This window comes from Chinchilla lanigera, unplaced genomic scaffold (genome assembly GCF_000276665.1).
Source record: "Chinchilla lanigera isolate Chin_1 unplaced genomic scaffold, ChiLan1.0 scaffold00069, whole genome shotgun sequence".
Taxonomy (NCBI): Eukaryota; Metazoa; Chordata; class Mammalia; order Rodentia; family Chinchillidae; genus Chinchilla; species Chinchilla lanigera.
The window spans coordinates 2961358-2985169 of NW_004955470.1; the positions used below are offsets into that span (position 1 = coordinate 2961358).

Genomic DNA, 23812 nt, shown 5'->3' on the forward strand with positions numbered 1-23812 from the left:
CAATGGAGTATTACTCAGCTATAAAGAAAGATGAACTTGAGGCTTTTATAGGTAAATGGATGCAACTAAAAACCATACATGTAAGTGAAATAAATCGAACTCATATGTGTAAACACCATATTGTCTCCCTAGTGTAAGAACCTGAAAGCATAAATAAAATCTGAAAGGTACAATAGATATTGTGAAAGGGAAAGAAACTGATCAATAGGAAAGAACAACTGGGATGAGGGAAAGGAAAAAAGAAAGAAAGAAGGAAAGGAAAAAATATATGTGTATATACCCAAGATAGCTAAGATAATTGTACTACAACTAATTTCTGTTGATTTATTGAAAGGAACAGTTAATGTTCAGTTGTTTCATCAATCTTGCATACCTATATCTGGCAATCTGAACAACTATTTTGAAGATAACAATAAGCAATAGAACAATCATTGTTGATTTCCTATCATCTTGTTTTGAAATTCTGTATAATTTTTATAGTTTTTGTGTTGTTTTGGTTTTTTTTTGTTTTTGTCCTTTTCTCCCTAAAATAAAAAAAAGAATATCACAAGGTCCTCGGGAAATGGATTAACTTCCATTCAGCATGTGGCATTGGGCCTGATGCAGCACACAGGGGCTCCATGAACTTTGTATTAATTTCAATTAATCACCTCTCATTTCTCCCCTTGAAACCTGTTGAACTGTTGAACTGTAACTCAATGGAAATTTTTATTTTCTAGTAGAACCAAGAAACATTAAGCTTAAAGTTAAAAATCAAAAGAGCTGAGACAAAGGAAATGTGTTGATACCTATAAAGAAATGTACATGAAAATTAATCTGTAAGTGTGGAATGTATAAGGACTCTCACAGTGTGGTCTAGAAACTTCTGCGTTGTAGATTTGTAAATAGTTGAGAAATTAAAGTTCAGATACCCATCTTCATAATAGTTACAAATCACACTGGGAAAAATTCAAACAATTATCTTTCCTGTGGCCCACATGTAAAAAATTCTCAGATTTCATAATCAAATTACTTGGATCCAATTTAAATTTTCATAATAATTAACAGTGCTGCTTCTTTTCTGTTGTAAAGTTTTTGGGTCATACTAGGAAGCTTCCTAAAATGATCCTGTGATTTTCAACTCTAGCTGTTCATTAGAAGTAACCTAAATATATCCATTCCTGATTCTTGAGACTTACCCCAGTCCTGATGAATTACAGTTAGTGTAGATGGAGGACAAAAATCTATATTTTATGAAAGTCACATCAGATGACTTTAACATACATCCATCTTGGTTGAGAACTCCTGAAAAGCTACTCTTGTGTTTCAAGAGTTATCTGCCTCAGATGAAGCAGGTCTAGTAGAGTAAAGCTAAAAGGAATATATGCTGACAGAGAGCCTTTGTCAATACTTAGTGACAACGACAGATGGCACTGGTGACGTCAAAAGTGATGTCATGGGTTAGGATAGAGGATGCCAGAGACTTTTGCTCCCTTAATAATACCAAAAATGGATAAAATAAAAATCATTTGCCTACAGAGTTCTCCAGGAGCAAAGATTGAAGGAAGATTGCTAAACTGAACTCCAGAGAAGGACAAGCACTTCGCAGTGAACTGGACATTGCAGAAGAAAAAAATAGAGAGCTGGAAGATAAATCCATAAGAATTATCCAAATTGAACCATAGAGGAGAAAAATAGGTAAAAAGGAGAATACATTCAGTGATACGTGACCAATAAAATACAGCTTAACATTTGTACACTTAGAAATCAAAAAGAAAATAAATAGGACAGAAAAAGATTAATAAACACACAAATATTTCCAAATTTGATGAAAAATTTCAATCTGCAGATCCCAGATGCACAACAAATATCAAACGGTATAGACACAGAAAACCACTCCTAGACCAATATAACCAAACTGAAAGCCAAAGAGAAAGAAAAACTTAAAAGTAACTAGAGGAGAAAAATTTACACAGAGAGAAAAATCCAGAAAGATAATGTCTCTTCTCATTAGAATCAAGGAACTGACAGTACTCAAAGAAAAATACTCTATTAACCCAGAATTTTCATTGGCAATTCATTGGCAATTTCATTGGCAAAGAAAGACAAAAGTGGAGAGAAGAGAAAGAAAAGGAAAAAAGAGAGGAAAGATAAAAGACTTTCTCAAAAAAACAAGTGGGAGTCATTCCTAAGAGATCTATAAGAAATGTTAAAAGTTAAAAAGTAATGTTGAAAGGGGGGAAAATATATATATATATATAATATATATATATATACATATAGTTAGAGAATTGGCTCACACAAAGAAATTAACAGAGTCAGAAAGAGAAGATAGAAGTAAAATAAAATTTCATTTTCCTTGGTTTAATAGCTTTAAAGCACAGCTATTTAAAAGAAAAAGCAGTAGTAACATACTGTGTGTTTATAGCATATTTAAAAGTAACAATATGCTATGTGATCACAGTAGCATAAAGAATGAGAGGGAGGAAGTGGGAAAACACTGCTCAAGGTCCTTACACTAGATGGGAGCTAGTATCATCTCTGATTAATTAAAGATGTACATTGCGAGTCCTGAGTTAACAATTACATTTTTTCTAAAAGTATAAATAACACATCAATTAAAATGATACAATGGAATAATAAGCAATGTTCCACTCACCCAAGAGCAGGCAGAAAACTGGGAAACAGAAACAAACAGATGGAAAAACATAAAAATCTTATAGTATGACAGACTTTAATCCAAACATATCAATCATCACTTTAAGTGCAATTAGTCTAAACACACTGGTTAAAAGTCAGACTGGCAAACTGGATTAAAAAACGCAAGATCCAATTATAAGCTTTTAATAAGAAACTCACTTTAAAGTAGATTAAAAGTATGAAGAAACATACCACAAAAATATTAATAAAGAAAAGATCTCTGGAATAGCTATATTAATATAACAAAACAGGTCTCAGGACAAGGAATATTTTCAGAGGTAGAGAGAAAAATTATATAATGACAATATAGTCAATTCTCCAAAAAGGAATAATAGTCCTATCTGTATATGCACCAAATTGTTTTTAAAAACAACCTTCAAAATACTTGAAGCAAAATCTGGTAATACTAAAAGGAAAAACAGACAAATTCATAATTATAAAACTAATAATTTAGTTTTATAGTTGGAAATGTCAACTTTTTTCTTAGTCACTGGTAGAAGTAAGGAGAAAATTAATAAGGGTATACATATGATCTCCACAGTGAATTAACCAATTTGGCCTATTTTACCTTATAAAATTTTCCTCTTAACCACAGTGGAATGCACATTCTTCACAAGTGTATATAGGGTAACATGCCTGTACACACACGTATGCGCACGCACACACACACACGAACAGTGGGACATAAATTTCAAAGACTAGAAGTCATAATAAGGAAGTTTTTGGACCAGGACCATACTGCTAATTAACCCATGGGCCAAGGGGGAAGTCTCAAAAAATTTTTTTAACTATTTTTAACTAAATGAAAACATATCAAAACCAGAAGGATGTAGCTGCAATACTTAGAGGGTATTTTTAGTATTAAATGATTATGTTAGCCAAGAAGACCTCAATGCAGTAATCTAACTTTTCACCTTAAGAGACAAGGAGCAAAAGCACAAATAAAATTAAAGCAAGCACAAGTAAATTTGCAACCATGAAGTAAATATTAATTACATTTAAAACAGAAACATAATAGGGAGTCAATCACATAAAATATTGGCTACCTTATATAATTGATATACTTCTATCTGATGAGAGAATACAAAATATCAGCAAAGAATGATCTCACAGACATTGAGAAATGCATAGATAGCCAACACTATGGCCTTAAACTGACAATTAGATGAAATAGATAAAATAATCACTCAAGAGTAAGTGCTTAACAAATCAAAAAGGAATGAGACTAGTCAAACACTTCTGAAAAGAACAAAGTTGGAGAACTCGCACTACCCATTTTCAAACCTAATCATTTTTTTGACAAATTCTACTGTCAATATTCATCATCCATGATAAACATGCTTAGCCAGTCAGAAGTAGAAGAGTGACTCTTCAATCTAATAAAAGCCATTTTAAAAACCCTCCAGCAAACATGAAATAGTTAATGATGAAGAGTGAATGCTTTCTCCCTAGTAATAGCAAGAAGATACAGTTAGTTGCCCACTCTCACCTCAGACATTTGGTATTGTAGTGGAAGTGGTAGCCATTCCAATAAAGCAAGAAAAAATTAAAAAGCATAAACTCTATTTATTCATATGTAATATAATGTGCACTCGAGCTTAAATGTCACATGGTTTCTCTTACATGAGAAACTCAAGTTACAAATAAAGAGCAAAATAAAAGCCAACAGGAAACAGGGAGACAGAGCTTTCTCAAATGGGAAGGGGACTGAGAGACAGAGGAAAGAGGAGGAGAGGGTGGAAAGGGATGGAGAAAAGAATTGAGATGTGCTAAGTGCACGAATGAATGAACACACAAAGCATGTAAAAATCATATACTTCAAACATGTACTAATAAACAGATAGATAATAGAAAAAAGGGAGATAGATCTTTTGCAAAAGGGAAGGATGCCAAGAGATGGAGAGAGATGTAAGGTGGGAGGGGAAGGCAATTGAAAAAAAGGAATTAAAATGTGTTGTGTACATGTACCAACTCTCTATGAGGAACGTAATCATTCTGTACTGTACCACAAACATGTGCAGTACTAATTTTAAAAAACTAAAAAAAAAAAATTCTAAAGAGTCTACAAAGAAACTACTAAGTCTAAAAAGTGAATTTAGTGAGAAGACAGATTACAAAGTCAATATACAAAAATTGATTGTGCTACCAACAATTGAGTGGAAATGTCCCTAGTGGGAGAATAGATAAATTGTGGTTTGCTCACTTAACATTCCTGCTCAGTAATAAAAACAAATTAACAAACTATGCACAACATTAAGGAACATCAAGACATGTTGAAGGAAATAAACTGTACTGAAAACATACAGTATGATTCCACTTACATGAAGTTCAAGAGCAAAGCCAAGCACTGGGAATGGAACTGCTTATCTCTGCTAGAGTGGTGAGGTGGCAACAGGCAGTGAGGGGATTTGAGGAACTTTCCAGGGTGATGGAAATGTTTCCTATTCATTTGAAGTGTTTGTTATACAAATATATGTTTGTTAAAACTCACTGAACTATGCACTAAAATCTGTGCATTTTACTGTGTGCAAATTAAAGCTCAAAAACATCCAAAGACATTAACAGTTTAAGTATCAGATGTTGGATAGAAGTGACTTCATTTTTTTCCAGGGAGCTTGGACACATCTTTAGGTTGTTACCTGACACTCAGTCTGTAGCATTCACCACTGGTGCATCCCAGAAGCCTCTCATTCCATTCCCCAGCCTTGTGGGTATTTGGAGCACAGGGCACCCCAACCCTTCTTAGATGGGCACAAGGGGCTGGCGACCCACAAGTCAATAGCACACTGGATATGGAGGGGTCTCTCTGATGACCACCTGCTTATGGTCACTAACTCATCAATGTATAAAATTTCAAACACAAGTCAACCCTAACGTATTTAGAACTCGATTGCTGGAGTTGACGCTAGGAAGCAGAATTACATATGAAGAGCCCAAAGTTTGGATTTCCATTTCCAGTCTACCTGATCCTGAGCCCTAAGCTTCTTATCTTTAGAATGCTAGGGTGATAACGGCTGAGAGCCTAAAATAACTGTGAATTTCCATTCATGGTATTTATGGTATGGTATTTATGGTATTGCTGCTGCTTTTTTATTCAGCACCCTACTTCTTCCCCCTACCCACATATACACACACATCTTGACCTACTTTTCAATAGTGACTGTCGTTGAGAACCTTTACCAGAAAGCAGATAATACTTCAACTGTTCAAGTCTGTTACTTTTGGCAACTAGTAAAACACTAGTTGAAAAGAGCATTTTTGAAACTCCTTGAATTCTCTATGGATTCCATTCATCTGTAGAATCAGAGTTGGGATCTCACATTTCATCTGAACATCAGATTTTAAACACAGGCCTTTTCCTGTTCACAGGTTAGACAATGAGCCTTCTGCCAGCCCTTCCTTTCAGGCCTTGATAATTCCAGAGAACCAACCCAAAGCCCTCTCACCTGCCCGTGAAGCCATGGCAATGTTGTAGCCAGGTGAGGCATCAGCTGCAGCGTCTGTGTTTGGTGCTCCATGATCTTCACCTCTTCCTTGGCTTTGGGTCCAAACTGCCTCCAGCTGGAAAGAGTCAACAGCTGTGATTTGCGCCAAAATACAGTAGGCAACTTCATTTCTACAGCCAAAAGTACTCCCAGCCAGCCATTTGCCTTTGAAATACTTCAGCATTCAGGAATTTTGGTTTCTAAAACTGTGGTTAGGTCAATAAGGCATCCTCAGATTCTGAAGAAAGACCACTAGAAAACTCTTTAGCTCTTTTCGAAGCTAACCCTCTTGCCATGGAATGTTTTTCAAGAAACATATGTATCTAATACAAAGTAATTTTTACTCCTTAACATTTGCATGACATTTTATAGTTCCCAGCGCCCTGTGATCATTAATTATTCAGCTTTACTAGGCTAGAGACATAATTAATAGGACAGGAGCCATAGCCTAGGACATATTTCAAAAGGACATTCTCAACAAGGAGGGCAATGTTAACCCCAGTGCTCCTGCCGGCTTCACAGGTGGGTCATTACTCTCAGCGCACCCGAGCCCCCCTGAAGTTCTGCTTGGAAAAGGTGTTCTCCACACCTTGCCTTGCATCACATGCCTGGCATAGAGCAGCTGCACCATGAGCTGAGGCAGCCGTGTCAGGAGAACAAGCTTCCCACAGAGCAACGTGGAAGGTGGCGTAGGATTGTCTCCACAGGCAAGATCCACGGACAAACTCTGCAGAATCCCAAAGCTGCCAACTTCAAAGAGCCAAGGATTGACCTGGAGGTCGCCCTCTGCCCTGTGCAGGCTGATTTTCTACAATCCTGGACTTAGCAGAAGGCTTTCTTTGAGCAGCTCTGAGCTTAATGTTGATTTCTTAAAGCACAGGATTTTATACAAATATGTGTGTGCACATGCACACATGCATGGACAAACACAAACACAGTGTGTTATGGTTTGTGTCTGGATGTCCCCCCAAAGCCTCGTGCAGTCATGGGATGGGCTTCTAGAGTTTATGATTGATTCATCATTCAATGCTGGGATTATGGGTGTGAGTGCTACACTCGCCCTGGGATGGGTAGCTTGCATAGAATGTGAGGGAGGGAAAGAGGCTCGTTCTCCACAGCTACTCCCTTTTTGCTCTTGCTGCTTTTGCCCTTTTGTGCCGCCATGAACTGTTGCCCTCTGCCATGTGCCATTCTGCTTTGGAGCCAGCTGAATACAGCCTGAAACCTCCACAAACTGTGAGCTAAATAAACCTTTCCTTCCTTAATTCTGGGTGTCGGGTATTTTGTCCCAGCAAGGAGAGAAAAGTAACCAAGACACAGTGCTACACTGTCAAACACTCAGGGCAAACATGCTGCAGACACCAGCGGGCTGAAGGTATCTATCAATCACGCAGAGAGAGGGAAGAGCAATTTAGAAAGAAAAAAAACTTTTATGTTTCATAGACTTTCTTAATCATAATTTTATATCTTAAAATTATTTGTCTTTATGTGTAACCAAAAGAGAGACACTCCCATCTTTTCTAGTCTTCTTAGTGTAACAGGCATCTAGCAGTCACGACCTGGTCTGTCCTATGAGAGGGCAGTGGGTAACGTGACAAACACTAGGCAATCAGAGAGCAGCCCCTTGGAAATACTGCAAGCTCAGGATTGTTTGTGAAGAGCACAGACTTCCTCCAGGCTCGGTCTAACCACAGGGTCATCCCTAGAGCACTGCCCACCCTGTCCTTGGTCCACGCCCTTTTCTCTCCCTGCACAGAGCCCACCATAGCACACCTCCAAATGAGAGCCCATCTGTGAGGGCTCTGGGTCATGATTCTCTCCCCATCAAAAAAGAATCACAGGTCCAACAGTGGTGTCCTCATGTTAGGTTATTGCTATGGACTAAATTGTGCCCTTACAAAATTCCTATGTTGAATCTCTAACCCTCAAGTGACTACTTGGAGATAGGGCTTTTAGGAGGTAATTACGGTGAAATGAAGTCATAAGGGTGGGGTGCTGATCCAATAAGATTGGAGACCTTGTGAGATGAAGAGATCTCCCTCTCTCTTCCCCTCTCCCCTGCCCCATGAACTGAGGAAAGAGCATGTGAATGCACAGCAGGAATGGCCATCTGCAAGCCAGGAAGGAAAACCTAAGACACTACCTCCGCCAGCACCTTGATCGTGGACTTCCAGCCACCCAAACTGTGAGAAATAAACATCTATTGTTTAAACAACCCAGTATATGGTCTTTCCTGAAAGCACCTTGGCTGCAGTAATGTAGTCACTTGACAAACTCTATGTGTTCCCACTCCCTTTTCATTTTTAAATGCTGTGATCATGCTGTAGCTTTATTTATGATCATTGTTGTTAAAACTTCATCAAAACCAGACTTGACCACACACAACTCACTCCTCTGGGGGGCATTTTGTGTCTGTTCTGTACCCAGCACCTCACTACGACCTGGGTATCCGCCAGGGTCAAGATCCCACATCCCAGCCACTGAAGTCATGAAGACCACAGCAAGGCAGCATGGTGGACATTAAAAGCTTTGAACATGGCATGATCTCCCAGCCACCATCAACCACCATTATTTCATTATGTGTTGCCAGAATATCATTTTAGGGCACTCTGGTCTCAAAGACAGCAAAAGTGACTGATTGCAACACCTTTTAGTTTTTGATTTGCCGAAAAACCATTACAACCCTACAATTCTGAACAGCACCTCATCAAATTTTCTGTTCTGTGTGTGAAGTCTCAGCATAGCACACAGCAGATACTCCATATTGAATGAATGAAAAAAGGAATGAGTTTCATAAACAAAGAAATGCAGATGAAGCATGGTAGGGTGGCCCACTCAAATCCCCAGGGAAGGTGTCTTAGTTACTTTTCCCTCAGTGCTGAGACAAAATACCCAACACCCACAAGTCAAAGGAGGGAAGATTTATTTAGCTCACAGTGTGTAGAGGGTTCAGTCCATAATTAGGTGGCTCTAAGGCAGGGTGGCACATGGCAGAGAGACAATAGTTCATGGCAGGGGCTGGGGATTTAGCTCAGCGGCAAAAGTGCCTTCCTGGCAAGCGCAAGGTCGTGAGTTCGGTTCCCGGTACCGGAGAAAAACCAAAAAAAAAAAAAAAAAGTTCATGGCAGTAGAAGACAGCAAAAGCAACAAGTGAGAGAGACAAGTCTCTTTCTGTCCCTTATATTATATCCAGTCTACTGGGATTAGGGTGGTGCCAATCCAATCAGTGAACTGATCAAGCAATCAACCACCTTTAATCCCAGCATTGCACTATGAATCAATCATATGCTCTAGATTCAGCCACCTCTGAAAAAATCCTATGGCCACATGAGGCTTTGGGGGAACATCTAGACACAAACCATAACAGAGGTCTTTGGCTGCCAGATCTAGCCCCATCAGTTCTGCCTCAGTTTCCCAAGGTAGGCACACCTTATCACGATCCCACTACCTCTTTGACCCTCACAGTTCAACTGGAACGGCAGATGTAGAACAGAAAGAGACCACTGAAAATCCATGTAGCAGGTCTCTGAGTGTCTATTATCGCTTGGACAGGGAGGAGGTTAGCTAATTCATTGCTGAATTACCGGGCAATCTCACAAAAAATCAGATTTTATGAGAGCTTGAACATCTACTCTCAATTAAAAAACATGAAGATCTAGAAACTCTGGATCCCACTCCCAAGATGTGATTCGCTGGACCTCAGAGCCACCGACCATTTTGGTCCAGACCTGGCTGCTCTCCATGGTCCCCCAAACCCTGTCTACCCACTGACATTATCTGCTGGTGCAAGAGGTAGTTTCTAACCCCTGCTACAGTGATTTTATTTTTTTCATCCAGAATGACTTGTTTTAGCATCCTGACCAGTTAAGTATGCGTTGTGACTATGGTACAGAGCCAAGCATAGACATTCTAGATGAGCCCCTGAGTTTACTAGGTGAGCAAATAGCTCACACAGTAAACAAAATCCGGATGCCTCAGCCTGGCAGTCAAGAGCCCACACGGTCTTACCCGAGTGCTCCAAGTGTTTTTCCTGCTAAGCCCCTTCACAGGCTTTTCCCATCCCAGGCTTTGATCAAGGCAGGGCTCTCTGCCCTTGCTGGCCTCCACCCATCTCCCACACATCTGGGTGGACTCATTTTGGGTAGCTCAGCCACGTGCCCTTTTCTTGCATTGAGATTTTTCTGTTTCTCCTAGCTCCTTGTCATGCCCCTTAGACACCAAACAAAACTGCACCCATGGGAGCAGAGAGCCCCTTCTGCTCAGGAAGCCCCGAGTGTTCCATCTGTGACTCCACCCAGGGTCCAGAGCCTCTCCTGGCCAGGCTGGCCCCTTGTGCGCCTGTACTAACCATGCCCTGGTGACTTAGACACTTGGGGCCTGGCTGATCCTGGAAGGCCGACCCCTCCCAGGGACAGCTTATTCTTAAAGATAGCAAATGACACTCCTCTGACTGTTCTTTCAAATGCAAACTAACCAATCCAGCACCCCGCATCTCCTTCATAAAACTCTCACACTGCAGACCATGACTGCCCTGCTCCAATCACCAGGCCAGGTGCCAAACCACTGAAGACAGCCTCCAGGCCTCAGCGCTACCCAAACTGGCCAGTGTTAACCTGCTTAGCCTGCTTACCCTGCCTCACCCTTGCCCTTGCTCCTTCTGCCCCCCAAGTAACCATGGTGCATGGTTAGTTGCATGCCCCCTCCTCTTAGGAACCATGAGTTATGCGACCTTTCCTCTGGCTGTAGTCTCTTGATCTGTTGGCCTTACCAGACCTGAATAATAATACAACCTGCTGGCAGCGTGCCTGCTCATTTCCATGTGCCACAGTCTGGCCTGGCGTAAGCACTTGGGAGACACAGAGGGCAGGAGGACAGACTGAATATCCTGTCATGTCAGCTCCAAACCCAAACCCTCCATGCACCCACCCCAACTTCTCCCCGGAAGGTTTGCTTATTAGTAATTGTTCTGGAAGAAAAAACCCTTCGGATATGAAGTGCTGGCTAGAAAATGGTGGGCAGTTAGCACAGGGATGGACAAAGAAAATGAGAGGGCAGAAGAGAAAGGAACCAACCTCCCCTTAGCCAACGGCCTTCCCCAATACTGGCTTTCTTGCCAGGAACCAGAAGGAAACAAGTGGATTGTACAGACAGCAAGCAGCACCCAACTCCCTCTGGCCCCACATGCAAAAAAAGTCCCCAGAGCCCTGAGCAGGGAGTTTCCGTGGCTTCTCACCCATCTATGTGCTCTCTGGCTTCTCCAGGGGCAAACACGACCATGAGGGCTAATGACCCTTCTCCCGCCTGGAGACACAGCCAGAGGCGAGGCCAGGATGCCAACATCAGCCTCAAGCTGGCAGCCAGGCTGCAGTGGAGGCAGCAAAAAAGATGGCAAGCTTCAGGGCCCCAGAGGGTATGAGCAGTGCGGGAGCCTAGCCCTGCCACACTGCAATCACCTTATTTATGTTCTCAGGCTCTCTTGGGTGCTCGGAGAGCCAGAGCAGTCCAGGCCTGTCCTCTGGTTGCCAGCATCCTGGCAGGCTATTCTGAGCACTGCTCATAGGGCTGTAATCCCCGCCGCTGGCCAGCAATGACTGCCTGCCAGACACTTTTATTGTTCCAGTTTATGGTCTATGTAGACACAATATTCTTCCTGTCCTTTCCTCCACCAGATTACTATTTTTCTTTAAAAGCATATGTAAAGGCTATATTTTTCTCTGTAAACATAAAAAGGCCATAGTCAAGCTTTTCATGGTCTTTAAAAAGAAAAAGCATTAGATAGATAGATAGATAGATAGATAGATAGATAGACAGATAGATAGATAGATAGATAGATAGATAGATAGATAGGCAGATGGATGCCACCACAGGGTCAAAGACAGAGGCTCAACCACACAACTCTCCTTTTCCAATGTGACTAGTTGTCATTCACAGCAGGCTGATGCAATGATACTGCAGAGAAGGAAACATGGGAAGCAATTATCTTTTTAGTAGGTCACTGGCCTCCTTTGGGAGAAGAGACCAGAGGGAGAGCAGGGAAGGCAGGCGGCGCGCTCCCCCAGAGGCTGCGCCTGCAGTAGCTGCCTTGGTGATTAATAGCCGTGTCACTTTCCACAAATGTTGCTTTAAGCAGCCGTGCTAAAAATTGAGTGGGAATGAAATAAAACAACCCCAAATAAATGTTTCCTCTATTCCTTAGGAGTTGCTGGAATCCAGAAATAAGTTTTCAAATTCATAATTTTAAATGGCACCATTCACAGCACTGTCTGAACCCTGGACTTCTTTTCACATGAATATATCTATCTCTATCATCTCTACCTCTGTCTCTATCTATGTATATCTCTTATCTATCTGTGCAGATGTCCCTGCCACCAGAAGGCGGGAAGGCAAACACCCCTCCTTCACTCTCCAGGTGCTGAGCTCTGCAAACAAAACCAGACTCCTTCCTGGGCCCAGGCCACCTTCTCTATGGCCACCTTCTCTTATTAATGACCCAGCCATAGACTGGATTTCAGGGATCTTGTGAGTGCTACTGGATATAGCCCCGCACCCACACCATTCCCAGGGGTCCCCACAGAGACACCCACACCATTACCAGGAGTCCCCACAGAGTGACCTCCAAGAGAACACACAGCTCATCTCTTCCTGCCTCTCCTTCTCAGGGGCCACTCTTGGACACAGTAACTCAATGGGGGCCAGGGATATTTTATAATGTAGGACATTTTATTGCCACTGATAAAACCCAGCAGATTCGGTCCATCTGGCTGACCAGGACATAAAAATTCTGGATCCTTATTATCAAGTAATGTGTGGGAGTCACACACTCTAGCTCTCAGACCTAACTCTCACTGTACCCCTCCCCAACTGATACCACACTGGGGATCATGAAAGGGGCCAGGCTTCACGTAACTCATGCTTTGTTTTATTGTTTGTTTTTAAAGCTGAATGTTTAATGGTTTGCACTTTGGGCTCTGAGCAATTCTGCATTTAAACATCAGGCTCAACATGTTGTATTTACCATGTTTTACCTATCACTTCTCAGGTGGGTGACTTTCAATCTATCTGTAGAGATGGAAGAATTGTGCGTTGTCTGTGGGTGTGAGTATAGCATATTGATAAATGTTGCCTTAACAGTGGCCTTCACTGTAATTAAATATGCAAAATGACCCAAGAAAGAGTTCTCAAAAAGCATACATGCCTGTATCTGGCAATCTGAGCAACTACTTTGAAGACAACAATATGCAATATAATAATCGTTGTTAATTTTATATCATCTTGTTTTGAAATTCTATATCATATTATTGTTTTTTATTCTTTTCAAAATAATGAAAAAGAGACATAAGAGCTTTAAAAAAACATTTCCGCTCCTGCAGAAATTGCAACAAATAACATTTGTACCTTCGAAGTACCTTTTTCCCTTCCAACCCTTAGCGTGTATCAATCCAACCACAAAAGGAGAGAACAGATTTGCAGTGGCTATGATGACGTCAATGAACATGACAATTTTTAAACATGGGAATTTGTCAAAGATAGAAAGAAATGAGAGTTCACTGTTTTTTTGTCAGTGTCAAAAAATCTACACAGATGTGGTTCAGTGGTAGAGCTCTTGCCTTGCATGCCCAAGGCCCTGGGTTCAATCCCCAGCACCACAAAATAAAAAAGTACATGAACTACAATGAAAACACCAATAGTATTCTACAAAAGAGTAACCTAAAAAAACCTACACAGAGATCAGGGACAATCTCCCTAAACCTTCAAACACAGACACTAGAGTTCACATTGCCTTGGCCAGAGGGCAGCTCTTTGGAGAAAGAGCACTTCATTCTTTTTCTTTCTCCATTTTCAAAGATAATGCCAGGTCAGAAGCCAGGCACATAAAACTCTCCACAACAGGAAACCTATGGGTCTAAAATTGTGTCCAGTGTCCAGTAGGAACTGACTATTATCCAAGACTGCAAAGACTATTTTTTTCCTTCCTTAGCACTGGAAGAACAGTGCTGAATAGAGGAGACAACAGATCCCCAAGTGATTAGAATCAGGATGCCAGCTGATGGATGACCCCAGTGGAAACCCCAGAAGCCCTTCAGACAATAGGCAATGCAAAGTAAAGTAAACCTCAACAGTCTCCAGATTTCTACCAGGTGGTCACTCTGACTAACACTGTAATCCTGACTGGCAAAGACCAGTAGGGTCACTCTGGATCTGAGACTGGCCAATTCCACGCTCCTTTCTGAGGGCTCACTTACACAAACAAAACACCAATGAACCTAGGTACCTCTCTGCTGTGTTTGTTCTTTTCCTGTTTTGTGCTTCATGTTGTTCCTAAGAAGCCCTCTTGGGCCAAGTCAATGTCACTCCCCTATTTTCAGCACAGGAGGGATGCAGAAGACAGAATGGCTAAAAACTCAGGCTTTGGATCAAACATACTTGGTTTGCATGCAGACTCCAGCACCTGCCAATGCGCAATCTTAGGCAAGCTACCCAAATTCCCAGAGCCTTGGGTTCCTCAACCTTATACTAGTGCTGATAATGGCATTGTAGGCTAAGTGAGATTAAGGCACTGTGCCTTAAACATCATAGGTGTTCAAGGAACAGCAGGTGTCATCATCACAGTCACTACAATGACACACACCCCTTGCCCTGAGTCTCTAAGTTTGCTTGCTATTCCATTCATTCTTAATCTAGGAAAGTCACTGTGAAACTTTCCCCAAAGCACTCTTTTTTTGGTCTTTAATGCAAAAAAGAGTAAGACTCTGTCTTACTAAAACTACTATAAAAAGAGAACTAGTTAAGAGAACTAGTTACTAAAGCTACTTTAAAAAGAGAACTAGTTAAGAGAACTAGTTACTAAAACTACTATAAAAAGAGAACTAGTTAAGAGAAGTAGTTACTAAAACTACTATAAAAAGAGAACTAGTTAAGAGAAGTAGTTACTAAAACTACTATAAAAAGAGAACTAGGGTGAAAAGACCCTTTCTTCTAACCTTAAATTAAAGATAATGAAATTGTTGAGAGAAGAAAACAAGGTAAAGCTACTGCCATGTTAAAAAATTGTGTGTGTGTGTGTATGTGTGTGTGTGTGCCTGTGTGTCTTTGTCTCTGTGTGTGTGTGCTTGTGTACCTGCCCCTTTTATGAATCCAATAACACCAGCCTGTTTTCTTCCCAAATTCCAGATAGAGACAGGGTGGACAAAACACAGCCAGCAAAGGTGGTGTGGGCAGAGCCCCCTGCACATCATGTTGCCATAGACACAAGCAGGCTCTTTCCAGAGCCAGTCAGGCAACCCTGGAGAGGTGCCTGAATGTTGTTCAGTTAGTTCCCACTCAAGGGAAATTAATGTGCTTTTCAGAATTACAGCCTTAGCAGTATCTACGAGTGACATGATGGTTAATGTTAGCCGCCAGAACTGTGATTCCTTCAGATTTTTCTTTAAAAAAAATTGCATTCTAATGAATACAAAACAAAATTACAATGGTGAGAGATGGAGAGCCATAAATTACAGCTAAGACTGCCTGGGGAAGGCTAATTATTTCACTGCTGAATTATTTTCATACCTTAAAAAAAAACTGTATATGGAAAGAGACACTTTCCATCATCGTCATCACAGCAGAGATCTTACAGAAGCCCCTACACTCAGCCACTAAAGTGTTTCTGCTTTTTTCCCTCCATTCCATGGCATGTGTAAGGTCTGAGTGTATCCTGCCTGCCCTGGCTCAAGAACCAGATAGAGCCCACTGCAGAGCAGCAAGCCTGACCAATGTCTGAACAGTAAGAGGAAGAGGAATGCTGGGCTCAACATTCTCCAGGCTCCCTTCACTGAGGTTGCCTATTAGGACAGGGCGGCCAAGTAACGAAGCACTCTTTAGTGTGTGTCCATCTCTTAATGCTTCAGGCTGTCTTCACATAACTCTTGACATGTGAATTTCTTGAGGTGTTTAAGGGTAAGCTGATGCCTCCGCATTCACCCTCAATCCACAACCTTAATGCTAAAGAATACCATAGGCTCTTCAAATGACAGCAGGATTTTTCAATGCATACCCATGAGTGAAGTATAGCTCCATTTACTTAGATTTTCTTTCATTTCTTTCATCAATGTTTTGGAGATTTCAACATATAAGTTTTATGCATGTATTGTTAAATTTGTTAAATATTTCAATTTTTATGAGTCAGTTGTACAAATCACACATCATATAATGTTTCAGTCAGTAGCATTTATGATGATATTACCAAAAAATGTCATCATCTAGTGATGTCATAGCTGTCTTAGCTTGTGTTAAAACATTCTATGATGTTTGCACAGTAAACTACCTAGTGACACAGTTCTGAGAATGTGCTCCCATTGTTAAGCAATGGATGACTATATATAGTATTATATTTTTAATCCCAATAAAATTGTGCTAATTGCTGATACATAGAAATATTATTTTGTATATATTTTATCTCTTCTGACCTTGTTGAATTCACTTCTTAGTTCTAGGACTTCTATAGGTACTTTGGAATTTTCTACATAAGCAATCATGTCATGGGAGTATAAGAACTATTTTATTACTTGCTTTCCAATCTGTATGCTTTTTATGTCCTTTTCTTGCTTTATTGCATTGGCTACAACTTCCATCACTATGTTGAACAGGATTATCAAGAGGATATGTCTTGCTGTATTTCTGACCTTAGAAAATATTCAGTCTTGCACAATTAAAGACAAGTAATGCTTATGTAAATACTTTTAAAGTTGATTTTTAGCAATTTTGGGGCATTTTTTTCTATGCTTAATTAAATTAGAGCTTTTATTATGAATGTATATTGATGTTTTCAAGTGCTTTTTCTATTCCAATTGATATGATTGTGTAGTTTTTCTTCTTTAGCTTATTGAAATGGTAGATTATATTGACTGACTTTTGAATATTAAATAACATTTGTATCTCTAGGATAAACCCCACTTGGTCATGATGCAGAATTCTCTTAAACTGTTGTTAAATTATACTTCTTAATATTTTAATAAAGATTTTGTATCTATATTCATGAAAGATTTTGTTGAATAGCTTTCTTTTATTGTATTGTCCTTTTATTATTTTGTCTTTAGTTTGGGATCAGGATATTATTACCCTATGAATGAACTGGAATATACTCCTTCCTCTTTTATTTTCGTAAGAGATGTATAGAATTGTTGTTAATTCTTCTTTAAATATTTGGTAGAATTTTCCAGTGAAACTTCTAGGCTGGAAGTTTTGTTGGGAGTTTTTAAATTACAAATTTAATTTCTTTCATAGTTATAGAGTTATTCAAATTATCTTACACACTAGGTGAGTTGTGATATTCTGTGAGGGTTCTTTTTAAGGAGTGGTCCATTTTGTTTAATTTTTCAGATTTTCATTCACTGAGTTGTTCCAAGTATTCCCTTATTATCCTTTTAATGTTCTCCATGTCTGTAATAAATGATCTCCTTTATCATTCTTTGTAGTAGTAATTTGTGTTTTCTCTTTTTCCTTTGCTAGAGGTTTTTTTTTTCTTGCTACAGGTTTGTCAATTTTATTGTTTCAAAGAACCAGCTCTTTGCTTCATTAATATTCTCTATTGTTCTGTTTTCAACTTTGACTACTGTTCTTATCCTTATTATTATATTCCTTTTATTTTCTTTCAATTTCTTGCTTCTTTTTTTACATTCTTAAAATGGAAGTTTAGATAGATGCAAGAATTTTCCTCTTTTCTAATCTATGTATGCGTTTACTGTTAAACATTTCCTTTTAGCACTACTTTAGCTGTGTCTCACAGATTTTGCTGTTGTATGTTTGTTTCTTTCCAACTCATTATATTTTTAAGTTATGCACTTTTTATTATGAGTTATTTAGAAGTATGTTGTTTAGTTTGAAAATTTTCCTATTACTGATTTCTAATTTGAATCCTTGTGGTTATATAACTCAGGCTGTGTGATTTCAGTTAAAAAATAATATTTGCAGTTTCTTTTATAGCATATGATATGGTTTATTTTGTAATTTAGATGGGTACTTGAAAGGAATACGTACTCTGCTTTTGTAGGTGGAATATGCTATGTCTATTACAAGGTGTGATCAGAAAGTAAAGTGAACATTTAGGCTTTAAAAATATTAAAGTAAAAGATACATTGCCATTAATTCCCCTTCTAAATTAAATTCCCTTCTCTTTGAACACACATCTCAGCATACTTATCACTTCCTAAAGCAGGTCTAGAAGTTCCTTTTCATGAGTGTCTTTAATTGTGCTGTTGGGGATGCCTCGGTGTATGGAATCAATTCAAAATGTTTGCCTTTCATGATCATTTTGACTTTGAGAAAGACTCAAAAGTCATAAGGCACCAGATTCAGTGAATAAGGTAGATGAGGACACAAGGTAAATATCAACAAACTTTCTATAAACATTTTGAATTGATTCAGGGCATCAAGACAGCTACAAAAGTCACTCATGAAAGATGACTTCCAGAACTCCTTCAGAAAGTGACCAGCACAATGATGTAAGTGTGTCCAAAGCAAAGGGGAATATTTTGAGGGATATTAATGTCAAAGGTTCTTTTTACTGCAATAATTTTTATTGAAACAAGTATGGTATTTTTGGCCAGCTCTTATGGATCTTATCCTTGCTGACTTTCTATCTAGTTTGTTTATCAGTTTTTGAAAGAGGATACTAAAGTCTCCTATTAACATGGTTGGTTGGTATAGTTTTTCTTTCAGTTTTACTAGTTTGTTCTCATATTATGCAGACTATTGTGATTTACTACATCTCTAGGATTGTTACATTTTATTAATGGATTGACCCTTCCTGTCATTATTGGATGCTCTTCCTCATCAATGGTAATATTCTTTCCTCTAAAGTCTACTTACTTTAAGATGAGATTAAGATACTTGCCTCTGCTTCTTTTGGTCAGCATTTGCATAAAATGTCTTTTTCCACACTTTTACATTCAACCTGCCTCCACTGCTATATTTTAAATGAGTTTCTTATAGACAGCATACACTTTTTAATATATTTTTCCATGCTACTTTTAACTGAATTATTTAGACTACTTACATTTAATGTAATTAATATTTTAGGGCTAAAGTACATCATTTTAAAAATTATATTCTCTGTTTCTCACTTCTCATATTGTCTTCCCTTTGATTATCAGAACATTTTCCAAAGTTCCATTTCAATGTATTATTGTCTTCATGAGTGTATCTGCATATAGCTTTTTTAGCGGTGGCTCTAGATATTACACACACATAACTTAGAACAACCAATTTATTTATCATTTTACCAGTTCAAGTAGAATGAAGAAACTTTGCCTTTCTTATGTCCCATTACACTCTCTCACATATAATATATTTGACTTCAATATTTCCTACTTCCACTTACAGCCAGGTCAGACTGTTTCTGCAGCTGTCAAACATAATTTAAAGAACTCAAGAGAAGAAGGATAGCTTATTGCATTTATTTGTATTTTTGCTTATTTTGTTGTTTCTTCCTTCCTGATAGTCCAAGATTCCTTGTTTCATTTTTTCATTTTTTGTGTGTAAGGAACTTTCTTTAGCTATTCTTTCAGAATACATCTGCTAGTGACAAATTCTTTCAATTTTCCTTCATCTGAAAGTGTCTTGATTTTCTTTTCTTTCATTTATGAAAAAAATGAAATGTAGAATTTTAGTTAAATGTAGAATTACAGTTTAATAGTTGAAAATCTCCATACCATGTCCTCTGGCTTCCATGGGTTTCTCATGAGAAATCTGCTAACATTTGAGTTGGCTCTTTTTACTGCTTTCAGGAATTGTCCTTTGTCTTTCATATTCCAGAGGTTCACTATGATGTATGTTCATGTGAATTTCTGAGCTTATCCTTATGGGGTTTGCTCAACTTCTTTAATCTATAGCTCTAATCTGCCAAATTTAGGAAGTTTTTAGCCATTGTTTCTTTGAGTACTTTCTCACCCTGGTTCTTCTTCTCATTTCCTTCTCGAACTTCAAAAGTCATGTTAGTTTCCCCACAGGGTCTCTCTTGGTATCACAGTGGGCAGAACCTGTTACCTCCTGACAAGGACGAAAGCCCCAGCTCTCTGGTTTGCCTTCTGATGCCACCCTGGTGGCAGAATAGGGGAAATTCATTCCAACCTGTGGGAGACAGAATTCTCACCTTTCCATTCATCTTTTGCTGGCATAGGGGGTTGGGGGTGGTGAGCACTGTACTTTGTCGTGCTTCACTAAAGTAGGATAGTACTATAGAAAACTTTTCTGTCTTGTCAAGTGTCTCTTTCCTTGTCCTTTGTCTGAAGAAAGCAGGCTTTGCTGGAGGCTTATGTATGTGCATGCACTTCTGGTGTTTCCACAAGTGTTTCTAGGTTGCAAGCTCCATCAATACCTAGTCTCAGATATATAAGACAGAAAGAAAGCCAGGAAGTTTTCCACAGAGTCCACAGATTTTGAGGTCCTAGCTTCTCTGCCTTTTTGTTTCCACGTTTCAGAGTCTTGTTTTATAAATAATATCCACACTTTGTATTTATTCTTAGTGGGAGGGACAGGAAACACACAGTACATCTAATCCACCCTCATAGACTTGTTAAGTCCTATTTCAAGTTTCTAAATATTATATATATAGATTTGAGTTTTAGAAAATTTACCTGTCTTTACCTGGTAGAAGTGTGAAAATGAACTGATCATGTTAGATTTTTTTGACCTTCATATGAATAAACACAGAATGAAAAAATATGCACAAATGATAATATAAAATATATATGCCCTATATCTTCCCTTTTAAAATGTATCACATTCAAATAAAAAGATGCATAACATTCTAAAGATGTACCACTGACTTAATAATATATCAGGGCTAACAAAATATTACATGGCAAATGTGTGTAAAATTATAGACATCCCAGCGTCAGAAAAAGTAAAACAGATACACATGCAATAATCAAGGAATGATGACTACTTCCAACATATGTTAATATATTTGATTAGAAACATATCACAAGAAGTCTGTACCCTGCTTTTCTGTTTGTTTGAAAGTTCACTGCATGCAGTTTCCCAGGTTAGTAAAAAATAATTGAAGTTAAAACTTTAGAGATTACTCCCTTAGGCTAAATTTGTAGGAAAAAATACTATTAATTCAAAAAATACAAGCCCTTGTAAAGATTCCTGGCACATATCACCAACCTAGTTTTCAGAAATATTTTATCAATTTTTATTCTTTCTCCCAACATGTAAGATGGCCCATGTTAATATATTTCTGCCAAGGATGAGTGTTGCTCTTTCAGAAGTCTTTGATTATTCAGCAAAGTAAAATACTATCTCATTTAACTTACTTTTCCTCGATTATTAATAGTTTAATTTTATATACTTATTCACTATTGTTATATTTTCTTCAAATTTTATAGTATATCATTTGCCCATTTATATACTATGATATTAAGTATTTTCATCTATTTATAGAAGCTCTTCATGTGTTAAAGAAATTAAACCACTGTCAGTCATATTTCTTTAGCTATTTCTCTACCATCATAATTTTAGTTTTATTGTTGGAGTCTATACATTTTTTTCATGTTACATAATCAAGTTAATGTAACATATTTTCTTTGGGGCTTCTGTTTCCTATTAGTAACGTTTTTTAAATTATATGAAAGGTGGACTGCTTTTTTCTTTCACCTGTGTTATTTTGTGGTTTGTTTTAACTTTTATTTAGAGATGAACAGAGGTGAGAGATGTAGGTCTACCCCAGTGGGATACAGGAATAAATCGACCAACCTAGTTAGCTGTAGCAAGTGCCACAAGGCTGACCCAAGAAGGATCTATGAAGGTGAACAGACTCTTCTTCATATCTGCTTAAAATAGCCATTCCCTAGTCCCAACAGTTCCCTTGATCTTCCTCCTTCCAACTGACTTGGCAGACAAGTCCGTGCTTTAACCTCCCTCCCACTTTATTCTCTAATCTGCCAGGAAATTAACACAGGTCTTGAGCTTCCATAAACACAGCCTTTCCCAGGCATCCTTTTTCATCTTTGATTCTACAATTGAAATAATAAGGAAAAGCGATTTGTTGGCAACAGAATATATGAGTTCAGGGAGTATTTCTGCATAAAGAAAAAAAAATTCCTTGAGGGAATTTCTATTGTAATAACCACCCCCCTCTGCAAAAACGAAACACTTAATCCTCTATCTGAAAGTCTCTAGCTGCCCAGTTTCTGGCTCCATGTATGCCCAGCATCTGGATGTCAGGTGTCAGATGAAAGTATCTGTTGTTAAGGCCTAGGACAGAGCAATGAAGCCGAAGGACCCAGCACTGGTTTGCTGTCCCCGCCACCACAGGGGGGCCTGCATGCTGTCTACTATATCTGCACATTTTCCAGAACTTCATTTCCGAGGTTCATCCTTATCCACCCACATTTCACTACCACTTTCCGTCTGCCTAATATGTTACCGGGTTCCAGTTTTCCCCTGGGTCATCTCAGAAGGCAAAGCCATCATCTGGTTTCTTACAAGCCCCTTTCATTGTCTTGTATTGATGTATCCTTGCACATCATTGAAAATTAAAAAGAAAATAATCTGTTGTTTTCTTTACAAATAGCACTTCCAAAATTAATAATGTACTATGCCTGTGACAAAAATAATTCATCTAATTTGCAATGATACAGCTTGGAAATAAACCTCTACAAGGTCATTTGAGTTTCTGTGTGAGATCTTAGGATACTGGAAATTATCCAAATCATAGGATGCCAAAGAATGCAACCCCAAATGACAGCCTGGGTGAATGTAATTCAGAAAGGTTAGGAGAGGCTAGTAGAAGCTGAGCCACAGAAAGCCTGCCAGAAACTGGGCGGCCAAGGTCCTTGCACACTCCTGAAATGAACTAGACCTGAGATAGCAGCACACTGCTGGACTTTGCTCAACAAAGAAATCCAAGGAAATCCATCCCTCGCTGGACTCCACTAATTTTGCCATCCTGCATGCAATGGTACTGATATGAAAGCACAATATTTAAGGTCTCTAGAAATTTTCCTAGGGCATACAGCAAATGGAGAGACACCTGCCAAGAATATCTAAATTTCAGTAAAACCACTTAAAGTCTGTAGTATCTAAGCCATGACCCATTCATATCTACTTCCCTGCACCAGCAGCTTGGTGTGATGGAAACTCTACTCTAGGCAGGCCCATCTAACTAGGACTCGCTGCCCCCTAGCTCCCAGTTCAGGGCTGTGGTTTTATTCCAGCGGAAGCAGACCACTGACATCTCCTTTCTTCCATCCTCTCAGTCCTACCTCCATATTGCAGAAGCTCTATTCCAAGAAGTTATCACCAAAAGAACTGGGGGTCCCTTCCCTCAGCAGGCACCAATCATAGGGCAGACACTCCACTGCAGACAAAGCAGATCAAGAATACTAGGTCCTGAAGATTCAGCCCTAGCTTGTTGCTAAGGTGAAAGTCTCACACCAGGAAAAATAAGCTAAGAAGAGTATGAGTTACCATCCCTGTCCAGAGTCCTGCTTGTAAAGCAGAGGTGTCACTTCAGGGAAAATGAGTCATTGTGCAACGCCCCCCCCAGCTCTACTATAGTGGTGCAGAGGCAGAACCAGGAAGAGAGGAAAGTTATAAAAACAAGGAGCTCAAGTTTATCCTTCTTTATGGCTGAGCAGTGCTCCACTGTATCAAAAAACACA

At 39.1% G+C, this 23812-nt stretch overlaps 1 protein-coding gene across 1 annotated transcript in view; it reads right to left on the minus strand.

Annotated features, from left to right (window-relative positions):
- Positions 1-23812, minus strand: part of Acoxl (acyl-CoA oxidase-like) — a 289029-nt gene that overhangs the window by 173109 nt on the left and 92108 nt on the right. The window contains 1 exon segment of the mRNA XM_013522692.1: positions 6126-6240. Coding sequence (XP_013378146.1) covers positions 6126-6240 — 115 coding nt within the window.